This window comes from Ammospiza nelsoni, chromosome 5 (genome assembly GCF_027579445.1).
Source record: "Ammospiza nelsoni isolate bAmmNel1 chromosome 5, bAmmNel1.pri, whole genome shotgun sequence".
Lineage (NCBI taxonomy): Eukaryota > Metazoa > Chordata > Aves > Passeriformes > Passerellidae > Ammospiza > Ammospiza nelsoni.
Genome location: NC_080637.1, coordinates 33389402 through 33401995, shown reverse-complemented (window position 1 = coordinate 33401995; position 12594 = coordinate 33389402). Strand labels below are relative to the sequence as shown.

General features: G+C 43.9%; 1 protein-coding gene across 2 annotated transcripts in view; it reads right to left on the bottom strand.

Moving 5' to 3' along the window:
• Nucleotides 1–10298, bottom strand: part of LEMD3 (LEM domain containing 3) — a 41272-nt gene extending 30974 nt beyond the window's left edge. For both annotated transcript variants that reach the window (XR_009418484.1, XM_059472190.1), the window contains exon 1: nt 8767–10298. Coding sequence is in view for 1 of the 2 variants with exons in the window: in XM_059472190.1 (XP_059328173.1) it covers nt 8767–10279 (1513 nt within the window). In the remaining variant the exon portion in view is untranslated. The remainder of the gene's footprint in view (nt 1–8766) is intronic.
• Between the last annotated feature and the right edge of the window lie 2296 nt (nt 10299–12594).

The window sequence follows — 12594 nt, the reverse complement described above, 5'->3', positions numbered from 1 at the left end:
AGCATTCAACTTTCCTCAAACTCCAAAGTTCAAAGTGGAAAGCAAACTAATAAAGCAAGTGTTACTGAAACACAGAAGGTTTAAGAATCAATGGGAAGCTGCAATTAAATATTGAATCTACTGTCACTCTGCCAAGGGGCCCAGTCTTGATACAAATATCCTGTGATTTCATACAAGTCATAAGGATTTCTGTCTTGAAGAGTTTCCAAAATAAAATCACAGTTATAACCTCTTCTTCCAGACAGACTTCAGTTACAAAGTACTAATAAGAGTATGAACAGTTTACAACATCCAAAGGTAATATTTTGATCAGGAACAAAGTCAAGATACAGATCACAGGAATTTTTCATTTTTAAAACTGGGGTTCTGTTGCACCTCTGTCCTTTAAATCATTCAGCACACATTGTTCTATCAGTGCTTGCTGCACTAAGAGCAGCAGAACTGCTGAACAAGGCATTTACCATGCCTGAACACAACAGCAGAACACTGAAAACAGGTGCTCCATGCACGACATACAGAGGGAGTTGCTAGCAGGTCTCTTGGCACGACAAAGATGAGGAGGAAGCAGCAGACAATTTACCACAAGTACCCACAGTAGTTAAGAAAAGAAGGAAAACTGCTCACCACATACTGTACAAGTTAGAAGGGCTCAAAATCAGAATGCGCTCAGCAGTTAATACACAACATAACACTAGACTGGACATGCATAACACCAGGGAATATTTAGTTACTTCCATTTTTACTCCTCCAGACTAACACTGAAGAGCTGGCTAAACCTTTCAGGTTGTCTACCATAGTAACTGCTTTTGTTTGATGATTTGTTTGATTAATCTACCTGGTTCAAACAAAAATTATCCAAAGGGAACAACTGGACTAACACACCATTATCCTTTACTCAGATGAAGAGTCTGCTTGAACTAAGACTGAACTTGAACTAACAGGTATGATCACTGTTTATTAATGAAATAGGTTATGCCTATTAGTTAAAAGGTTACATCATCAGTTTGTGGATTAAGGTGATGAATCTTCTAGCAGTACTGTGCATACTTCTAACCCTGGGGGATCTAGAGAGGAGGAAAAAAACAAGAAAATCCAAAACATTTCTTGGCAAGAAACTCACTTGCCATAGAGAAACAGGAAAAAAAGAAGACAGGAAGTACAAGTGAGTCTTAACAATATCTCAAACACTAGGGGCAATAAAACACACCTTTGGCACATGACAACTCTGTACTATGCAGGTCACTACACAGTGGCATAAAAGTCAGTGCTTGAACTATGAAAAAAAAGTTTACAGAATAAGATCCTAATCTTTTCCTCAAACCACGTATCTCGTACCTAAGGGAGCTGGCCATATAGTTAGTCTGATCCCAAGGCTTGTGTAAGCAGCTCAGTACATTTCCATCTTCTGAATGGCAAAGGATACCACATGCTAACTCATTCCCTTACAGAAGGAATAGGCAGACCCCTATTTGGCCTTAGGTCCTCAATTACCAGGACAGCTCCTTCCCAGGGCTGCTACTTTCATATAATTTCCCTCCAGTCTGCTCTCCCTCAAAAGGCATCACTTTAATACCACGCATCCTACACAGCAGAATAAAACAAGTGGATTTAACTTCTCATGTTTTTTCCTCCCCCTACACTTCATGGGCATTTGTACTCAATCTGCACATTTCTGTTAGTTCAATAAGCAGGTTCTCTAGCTGAATGTCAAAAGAAATAAAGTGTTTAAAATTATAAATAAAAAGCCACCGCACTGCACAATTCTAAAGTATGCCGACACATCCATGCTCAATGTGAACGACTGAAACTACACAGCCTACAGTGTTTCTGCAGGGAGTACCACCTCAGATGGAAGCAAAACTTAACAGGCATTGATCATAATACACCCAGGATCACCAAATCAAACTGTGCATATGTACCTGCCCATTCTGAATGAATGAGCTCTAAGAAGTAATCAAAAGATTGGTACGTCTACTCCTGGTTCAAAGGTCACTGTACAAAGAGTGCAGCAGTACAGCTTCTTTGGTGTTCTCAACACTACCTTTTTAGTTTCTTTGAGTTTATATCAAAATGAACATGCATTTATTATTATATGCAAAACACAAAGTACCCAAACATGAACATATCCTTTAGCAAAGCTCAGATTCCCCATTTCCCATAGTGCCTTACTCTTTTATCCACACCTGCTTTTACATACGCAGATGTAAAAGCATAAGTACTTCTCATGCTTACAGATAATCAGAACAGAAAAACAGCACTAAATAACATTGTGGGAGGTACAGCACAATAGGACTCCACATTGAACATTACAAACTCTAGCAAGCCTTCTAACACAGAAGGAACCTACATGAGCTCAGCTTTATGATGTGCAGTGGTTCTTCAATCTATCCCTGCCCAGATCAGTATACTTCTTCCCATCAGTACCACTGCCCCTTTCGACAAGCTTTTCTGTATCAGAATGACTCAGTGGGCAGAAGCTACCAAGGTTACTTTTGATCAAGACCTGAGCTACACCATGTCCTTATTTACTATAATCACAGCAAAGGCACTGCTACCTTCTTCCACAAATCTGTATCCACCAGGAAAAATAGAAGGAGCCAAGGGCAGACAAGACAAAGTACTAATGAAGAGATTCTCCTTTAAAAAACCTTTTTTTTTTATTTCACCGTCACTGACCAGAGTAAACTTATTGCCCTCAACCTAACACAAATCACAACAGACAACTAATTTTAGCAGAGAATACATTCACAAGAACTATATAGGCAAAAGGAATATATGCCTCATGATTACAACACTCCGTGATTCTCCACAACATTGGAATAGCACTTTCATCAACAAAAAAACACTGTACTGGCTTAATTTACTTGCCAAAGCTTTTTAGTGAAGCAACTTTCTCAAGCAGCAGTTCTGGCCTGTTCAAATGATCATATTGTTACTGAAGCACAAGTCCAGAAGCATGACAGGGATCAGTTGGGTACAACTCTACAACTCCTGCCAGCTTAGCTGGGTAAGCAGTCAAGCTAAAGTTTGAAACCTACTACTCTCAGATGAAACACAGATCTCAAAAGGATTTAAATAGAAATGATTTTTAGAAACACAATTGCATCCCAGAGATAGGAGGACTGCAGGCCTGATTCTCCTCCTGTACTGGGATAACTATAGACTGTGAACTGAAACAGTGTTAAGTAGGGCTCCTACAAGGCAAAAATTTAAGTCCTTGTGTATCATGGGCTCTTCTTTAAAATATTTCCACTGCATCCATTATCACTCTAGGCATCTGTCCTAAGCAGAAATATCTGTATTGCACTTGAACAGTATTAGAGTTGACTGAGGTTCTTAACAAATGAAACAAGTCTGCTTTTTGCTTTCCCACACCTTTCTAGTCTTTAGTGCTTTTTAAAATGTAAAAGTTGCAACCAGATCTGCTTTCAGATTCTGGATCACCATTCTCACATTAGAAACGAAATTTGTTTTTGAGAAAACTACGCACTGTAGAATGCAGTGCAAACTTTTGATTACTTTTTGATATCTAATGAAAACAGGTTGACTCCTGTCAGAGCTTTTCTGCATCCCTGGTCCCCAGGCAAGTGATTCTAGTCCAGATTTTCCATTACTTACTTCAAAAAAACTCATGGCTTCCAACAGTAACTTTGAAAAAATGTCATAATAAGAATCTACAGTAATGGCATAAGGAATGTTCTGTGCACATCTGCTAACAGCAGCACACTTAAGCACATGAATGCAAAGTAGTCATAAATATTCTGAACAAAGTATCAACTACCACTATCTCCCTAAAAACAGGAATTCTGAATTTCCATCAGTTTTGTTTCAAACAGTGCTGAGCAATTTTCTTATTTATTCTTTATACTCCATATCTATTACAAAGGTGAATAGACTGTTTATAATCCTTTAGGAAGGACTTGAAGCTGTCAGCTGAGCTATTTTGTACTACATAGCAATTACTTAGACTTTCCTAGATGAAAGTCACAACATAATAATTATTCAACTTCCCTAGATAAAAGGCCAAATTATTCCTCATTTTAAAGAATAATTTCTGACATACCATAAGGAAGATGAGAGTTTAGAATTGCCAAGAATCCTAAGGAAATCTAACTATTCTGCCTGGCTTTACTTTATGAAGACAGCCTAGGGATTCTTCTTGTTTGATCTACTGATCTTGATCCAAAACTCATCAAACCACAGAACTGAGATTGCTACAACAGAGATTAGTCTTTAAGAAAAACGCCAGGATTTTCTTTTATAACACCTAGTTGAGAAATACTTGCTAACTAGGATTTAAAGCAATATACAGAAAGTGAAACAGCAACATGCTAATATTTCAATAGAAGTTGTTACATTGTCGAATACAAGTCAGGGTATCCCTTGCAAAGCACAGGTAACGTTAATAGGGACACAACACAGAAATGTTACAAATCTTTTAATTTTTCTCCTTCCCCTTATTATGTCCTCTTCCATAAGTATTTCCTATCCACAACTACTTTTCTTCTATTAAAGCCAACACTGTAAAGAATAGACTCTTCTGAGAAGGTGATCTTAAGTAAATTTATAACAGTTATCTGCGAAATACCACAGCACTTCAACAGTAATTTCCAGGCCTGTGAGCTTAACAGTCATCATCTTGTCTTTTATACAGCAAGTCTAACTTCTTAGCAATTAAATTCCCTGCATAAAATTCCATGGAAGTTTTAACACCTGAGAGATTTAGACTTCAAGAACAAAGGAACATCAATGGAATTGAATAAAACTCTTAGAATTGTGATTTGCTTAAGCTTACACTCAGAATATGCACAACTGCTAAGGCTCCCTGAATTAACATTTCAAAAACACAAGTTTTAGTAAATATAGTAAGGATTATCCTCCTAGCAGTTGTTTTGTAACAAGTATCATAGAAAGACCAAAATTGCTAGCAACAGATGTCACTTTAAAAGGCTTCTTATAAGAAAATAAGGCTTTAAACAAGACCTACCTGAAACTTTCAAGATTCATTTTTTGTTGTGATGGTTTTGTTCTGTTCTGGTTTTTTTCTTTTGTCACATCAACTGCTTCCCAGACAAAGTACTGGAGCAGAAATGGTGCAAGTAACCTACATACAATCTATTTCAGATGACAGACTTCAACAGTATCTGTACTAGCACCCACATCTTTCAGAAAGAAAGTGAACCATATCTGAAAGCAACATCAACCCATCTGATACTGTTACCAACGTTTCATTAAAAACAACTTTAGAATTAACTTCCAGGAACAGCCACTAGAGATGCTCAGAGCAACATCACAAAACCACAGGAGTTGGAAGAGATACACACACATCTCTTTAGGATTTGAAGAACCTAGGAAGTAGACTAAAGTGTATCATTTTCCTGACAAAATATTATGCTGGCTTGGCAAGAAGTTGATACAATCCCATGGTCTTTTGAAGGCAGGTGCAAACAAAACATGCTTTACAGCCAGAGCAAAAGGAACGAGGTTACCAGCACCAAGCCTAAACTGATCTTTTTCAAATGTAGCACTGTCAGAGACAGCAAGCATAACAGGCACTAGCATTAGTTGGGTCTTTCAAGTGAGCTTGAAGAGCAGTTCATTTCAGTGGGTTTAAGAAAAACCCTATCTATATTTTAGACAGCAAAATGCATAAAAACCTTAATTCCAGTGACATTTATAGCTTAGATACAGAAGGATTAGCCCAGTTCTGATTTTTTTATGCTACATGTGAAAAAACTGAAGCACTTCGTAGCTATTTTAGAGCACTGCATAAAAAAGCATTTGAACACTATGCAAAAGTCTCTTGTAAAATGTAAGTGTAAGTAACAAGTCTCTTGTGAAATACTCTGCTCACCCCTTCCCACTTATGTTACTCCACCTGGCCTAAATTCAACTCCAACACCTGGTTTTAAGCCTCCCTCTCATCAGACACATCTCTTCTGTTCTTAGATTGACAAATATTTAAGTGTTGATATTGAGTGTACTTTGTGATAAGTATTTCTCAACGTCTCAAACATACTATCACCTTACTTTGATTGCATTTCATTTTAAGCACTTAACTGTTAAGAAAACCAACATTAAGCTCACTGTGCATCATTCCCTGCAAATTTAAAATAAGAAGTCACCAAATATACAAATAACTGTCTTTATTGCTTTATCATAGTAAGCATGATAATTAGATGCATATATTGCAACTCCGCTGAACACTAAAAGTTTTTATGACACAGACTGGAGTTTAAAATAGCTGATTTTCTTCCACTATCAAATCACTGTCACCCAACAGAATCTAACCTACAACCACCTAAAAGACAGAAAAATCCCAATATCCAATAGCCTAAATGATAAGGCTGTTTTTGAGATATACTACTATTTTAATTAAAAAGTATGAATCATTTCTGCTTCTATTAAAAAAAACAGACAATACACCCATATAAACATAAGAGTCAAAGAACTCACTTAGATGATGTTTAAGCTTAGGAAGACAGGGTTCTCCCCCTTTGCAGTAAACATCAGTCTTTATTAGCCTGTCTTGTCTGTTCTTGCCTGTTCTACAGACCCACCGTATTTTTGTGCCATATGTTGATTTAAGAGGAAATTAGTAAGCACGTGCTAAACATATGGGCAAGGTAAGTCCCTCCTCATTCCCACATTGCTTAAAAGAAGTGGCCTGCTCCTCTTTCTATCAAAGGAGCTAGCCACAAAACCTGCTGTTTGCTTCTGCCAAAGGACACTATTCCCGTTCCCATTTGTTATGCTGCAGCGAAGCCTGGGGCTGTGAGGAAGCAGCACAGACGAAATTCAAGTGCCATTGCCAGAACGATTCTTCAGGAAATCCACTTTTGAGAGTTCCACTGAAAAGAGAGCAAGTAAGAACAGGCCAAGAACTGGTTTACTTGAACTACCAAGCAACACTGGGCTACCAGAGCACTGACTAGGCAGCCTATCCTAAGCAAGGTCCTCTAAGAAGAGCACAATTTTTCCTGTGTAACAGTCCCGGCTGGGTTAACTTTTTAAGAGCAATATACTCAACACAGTCATCCCACATGCTCTATAGGAACATTCACACATTCCAAAACAAATTTTTTTCAATACAAAAAAAAAATCCACTCTGAACTTTAAGAACTATTGCTATCTGCATTGCTGAAACACTCACCTTTTACCAAACAGGAAGACAAGCCAGTTTTAACTCAACCACTGAATTTGGCAGTTTACCCCAGTAGGCTGACAGATCTTCTCCGGTTAAAATCATATTTCAAGACCAAATGCAGCATATAATACTTATGCTAGTACAAGAATACAGCTTATCCATACATAAGAAAATGTAGGCATGTCTCTATCAGTTATGGCCAGAAGCTGACCAGAGTATACGTAGTCCTAAGAGTCACACTACACTGTGTCTAATTATAGCCCACCTGTGTATGTTCACAGCCAGCTCAAAAAACAAGACTGAACAAGACTTAAAAGCCACGTGGACCATTGCAATGAAACCACTGCAAATCCCCAAGTCCTTGCTGCTACCGTCCTTCCTCAACACTAAATGTCTTACATGCCACCCCCACCCCTCAAAGAGCATTAAGCAGAATTTAAAATTATTCTGCTACCCTAATGTAATGAACAAAGTTTGAAAGGGAATAAAAAAAAAAGCCAGCCCACACGGCTGCCCTGGGACATCTAGCAGATCCCAAGGTAATAGTCAGATCACTCCTTACAAGGCACTGTATACATGTCCACAAATGAGTACATAAATCCTCTACTCTCCGTAAAAAAAAATGTACACACTTGCCCCACTTGTACACCCCACAACATCCTCAATCATTTCAAGAAAAGTGCAAGCTGCCAAGAACTTTCTAACACTCTTACATCCCAAAACCAGATTTTTGCATAATTTCTCACCAGAAGCAGTGAAAACCCAGGACAGCAATGGAATGGTTTTTCTTTCTGATGTTAGAATCTCCACTGTCCATTTCAAAACAGCCAAGAACTGAATTAGCATGAATCACCACCCTCAGGTGGTATGTTTCCATTTTGGTATTCTTCAAAAATTGTAGGTTTTAAATCCATTCCAAGTTACTTCTACATGTTAAAGGAGTTCCCAAATAATTCAGTATTTAAAAAAAAAAAAAAAAAAAAGAATGCTCTGAAATTCAGACTAAAGCACAGCAGTAATTCATGTATAAACGTTATTATCAACTAAATTTAGACGCAATCATTTATTAGAAAACAATACACAATACATCAAGCATTCACTGCACAAAATCTGTCATCGTGTGCAACATCATCTCAACCTAGGATCCTTTTCAAGCCTCAGCACACATGAATGAAAACAACTTGCTTCATTACCAAACAACTACAGCCAAATCTCAGCCCTGCAGGAATCCCAGGTATCTAACTGTGCACTTACTCCTGCAAGATTAACGTAAAGTCTTACCTCGCCAATTCTCTATTAACCATACTCCTGCTAAATTGAACAAAACCCACAGAACTGCTTTGGGAAGAAAACTTGCTAGAAAATAAGTTATCAACAGATTACTGCAGGGTATGCTGGGATTTAAGTTTATCCTCAAATATCTTGCAAGCTTATTACACCAGCTTGCAAAGCACATACATAAGGAAAGATAATTTCTCTGTGCACCATCCTCTAAAGAGAGATTATACTAAGGTGGAACCCAGAACTGTTCAGTAAGGGAGGTCTGGGAACGCAAAGGCGCATTAACAGTTGTTACATCCAGTTGCAGAAACTCCTCTTACCCTTCACCTAATACTTACTGTTGGCTCCCACATCCTCAGCTACTCCAGAACCTCTCATTCTCAGGTATGTGAATCCCAGTATCAGAAAGAACAAGCATGCAGCAGTTAAGAGGAACATGGACAGGTAATGTGCACTGAAGCCTCCAGTGGTGGATACCTCCTCTCTTTTGAACTGTTGGAGAAGCTCCTCCTCGGGCTCAGAGAGATTCTTCTTGTAGGTGTTTTTCAGGTAGGTATGATTTGAACCCGTATGATTGGAGTGGTTGAGTCTAAGGGAGGAGGTGGTTCCACCCGGGGGAAGGCTATTAGTAGATGAATAAATCCTGGATTCAACATTACAGCTACCAGGAGCACCGCTGAGAACATGGTTATTGGTCGCTTTCCTAATGGCGCCTGGAGGGTCAGTGATTTTGCCGCTGTCCACGTCCGTGAGCGGTGGTGGCAACAGCAATACTGACGGGGATTTCTTGGGTAGGCCAATGCGGTATCTGGGGCTGGGAGGACTAGAGTCCAGATTTTCACATCCTCCTCCTCCTCCTCTTCCCCCCGCCGCCGCCGCCGCCTCCTCCTCCTGATTTCTGCCCCTGTCTAGACTGCCGGCAGCAGCCGCCCCCGCCGCCCTGTCATTCGTTACGAGCACAGCAGCACCGCAGCCTCCGCCAGCCCTTTCTTGGCCCGTCTCCATCACGCCAGCGCCGGCTGCAGCGCATTTGCTTGTTATGAATGGAGCAGGCGACTTGCTGAGGCTCCGTCTGGGCCGGCGAACTGCAGACTCCTCCTGCTGTTTAGCCCTCACCCCCGCCGCCTCCTCCTCCTCCGAGTCCGAGTACTTGTCCCTGCTGCCTCCGTAGGAGAGGAGTCGGTTCCCGTTCACGGTCCGGTTCTTCCACCGCTGCTGCTCGCTCTCCTTTTCCTCCTCCTCTTCGTCGTCGTCCTCCTCCTCGCCGTCCCCGAGCTCTCTCAGACCCTGAGTCGCCGTCGGTCTCCTGGCCGCCGCCCCCCACCAGGCGTTGGGCTTCCGCCGGGCCGCCTCCTCCGGGGGGGAGCTGCTGCTCACGCCGCAGGCGCCGTGGGGGGCGGCGGGCCTGAGGCCGCGGAAGAGGGGCGCAGCGCGCTCCCTCCTGCCGCCGGCCTGGCCCCGGGGGCTGCTCTCCGCGTCCGACTCGTCCGAGCTGAAGCCCAGCAGCACTTTGCCGCCCCCGGCGGGGGGTGCGGCGCGGCCCCGGCCGCCTCCGGCGGCAGTCCCGGGGAGGAAGGGGTGCTCGGCGCCGGCCAGCCGCGCTCCCGGGGCCGCCCGCCCGGGGCCGCCGCCTCCGCCCGGCGCCGCTCCGGCTCCCGTGTTATTGTTGTTGCTGTTCCGGGTCTTGTTGCCGCCGCCGCCGCGGGCCCCGGCCCGTTCATCCTCGCGCAGCTTCTTCAGCTTCTTCAGGTAGACGGGCCGGGTGCTCTCGGTGACCGGCCCCGGGGAGAAGCCGAAGCGCCTCAGCTCCGAGAAGAGCTCCTCGTCCGTGAGCTGCGCGGCCGTCGCCATTTTCCGCTCCCCGCCGCCGCCGCGGCGCTTCCGACCCACGCGCCGCGCCGCGCTCCCCGCCGGAACTGACGCGCCGCACTCGGCTGTGGCCGAGACCCGCCCGTCACCCCGCGGCGCCGCCCGCCGGGAGCGCGGCCTGGGGAGCGGGGGGATGAGCGGGGCGGGGCCGCCCGGCGCCGCCGGCCCTTCCCGGCCGCCCCCGCTCGGTCGCGGCTGTCACGCGGGCCTGGCGCCACTCACACCGCCACCGCGAGAGATGGGGCCCAGGATCGCCCCGTCCGCCCCCGGGCTCGCAGAGGGAGTCCCGGGCGGCAGTCGCGCCGTGGCGGGCGGCGGATGGGAGCAGGGAGGGCACCGCCGAACGGGCGGCCCCCGGCACGGCGCGGGTGGCCTGTGGGAGGCGCTCTCGGCGGCGGCGGGGAAGCGGCGGGGCGGGGGCTGCCGAGTGCGGGGCTGGGGGGAGACAGAGGCTGCTGCCGAGTGTCGGAGGGCTCGGGAATGCGCTGCAGTGAGCAGCGTCAGACCCAGCCCTGAACCTCCACTAGCGCCATTCCCGAGTGTCAAAGTTAGCCTGAAGGTGGCTGGAGAAATGGGAAGAGGCTGCGTGCACCTCTTGGCGGGCCGTTCCCGAGGTGGCAGGCAGCAGCTCCTTTCCACCAATGTGCCTGGTGGGAGCAAAGAGCAAACCTTTCCCTGTTGCAGCTCCAGCATCAGGACATCTCGGCTGTGAGCAGACATAGAACCTCTCATACATACGAGAGGACGTAGTCTTAAGCTGGGCTAGGGGAGGTTTAGGAAGAATTTCCTCACAGAGAAGGGGATTAGACATTGTAATGGACTGCCCATGGATGTGGCAGACACACGCCTGGAGATGTTTGAACAAAGTGCCACATCCAGTCTTAGTGCTGTGTTCTAGTTGTCACGGTGTTATTCAGTCATAAGTTGGACTTGATGATCTGAGGTCTTTTCCAGCTTAATAAATTCTGTGTGGTTTTGCATGTGATTAATTTTGGAATTATTTGGATGTATTTTACTTCTTTCTTTTGGAAAATATAATTCTTCATATGTATTGCAGCTGAAGTTGTCAAACTATATACAGAAACATACTGGTCATATGGTTGTGCCAATATAAAGAGATATCGTCCCGGCATTTCTCAGAGCATGTGGTGTGTGCTGACCGTTCTGGATAGGCCCTTTGGCCACAGAACCTCATATGGAGGCTTCAAAATCTCCTGGCCTGCCTGTCTCTACCTATCCACCCTGAATCACAAAACCCCGGGCTCAGTTTTTCTACATACTACATCAAAAACACAGGAGGCTGAGCCTCAATTTTGATCTAGCTCTGACTGGCTTTCCACCACCTTTAGCAAATTGGTCCAGGGACAAGATTGAACTGCATGAACAACTGTGTGTTCTCCCTCACAGTCTGCTGCCGTGAGGATATTGTGGATGTGCCCTGCTAATGTCAAAAGTGAAGTTGCTAATTTTGTTATCGAGGAACATTTGCAGAAAAGGAGTTCAGGTAGCTGTAAGGCAGCTATGTGAGAAGATCAAGCCAAATCTACTGAGCTAGAGGCATGGCCAAGGGTCTTTATGACTGCTGTGCTTTATGTGGCACCACTGCACAGCCTCTTGGTTCTGGGCATTGGAGGAATGCATGGAACTCCAGCTGTAGGATCATTACACTCAACATGACCTCCATCATGCATTAAACTAGTAATGTAAATGTACCTGTTTTGTCCTATTTCCCAATCTGTCCTAGCCAACTGATACCATAAACATCATGGGAGATACTTCTGACATTCCATTCCTCCTCATCAGTGAGAAGCAACCCACACTTTGCAGCAGCTAGTCGGGATACGTGTTTGAACACGCCTGGCCACATTCAGTGCCTGCCTCCAGCTGCCTGTGACACTGGCCAAACAAACAGCAGTCAGTCCCAGCCCAGGCACCAATCTGGAAAGCACTGGCTTGGACACCTTCCTTCTACTAGCAGAAAGTATGCTGTCCTGCAAGAAAGTGAGGATCTTGTTATCCTACCAGTGCAATTCCTATCTTGCTGTTTATTATTGCAAGGGCATGAGTTATTTTATAAAACTGCTTACTTAGCAGCAGGAGTACAGTAAATACTATAAATAGTTAACAATTATTATATTATAACACCTGCAAAACTTGAATAATCTCCTCAAAAATTGAATCATCTCCTTCATGTAGATACATGGAACAGCTGACTGAGAAGTCTACGTAATCCAAGTCATGATATAAAATCTGTGTGCCAAAATATTTTGAAATGTTTAAAAAATACGTCTTCTTGT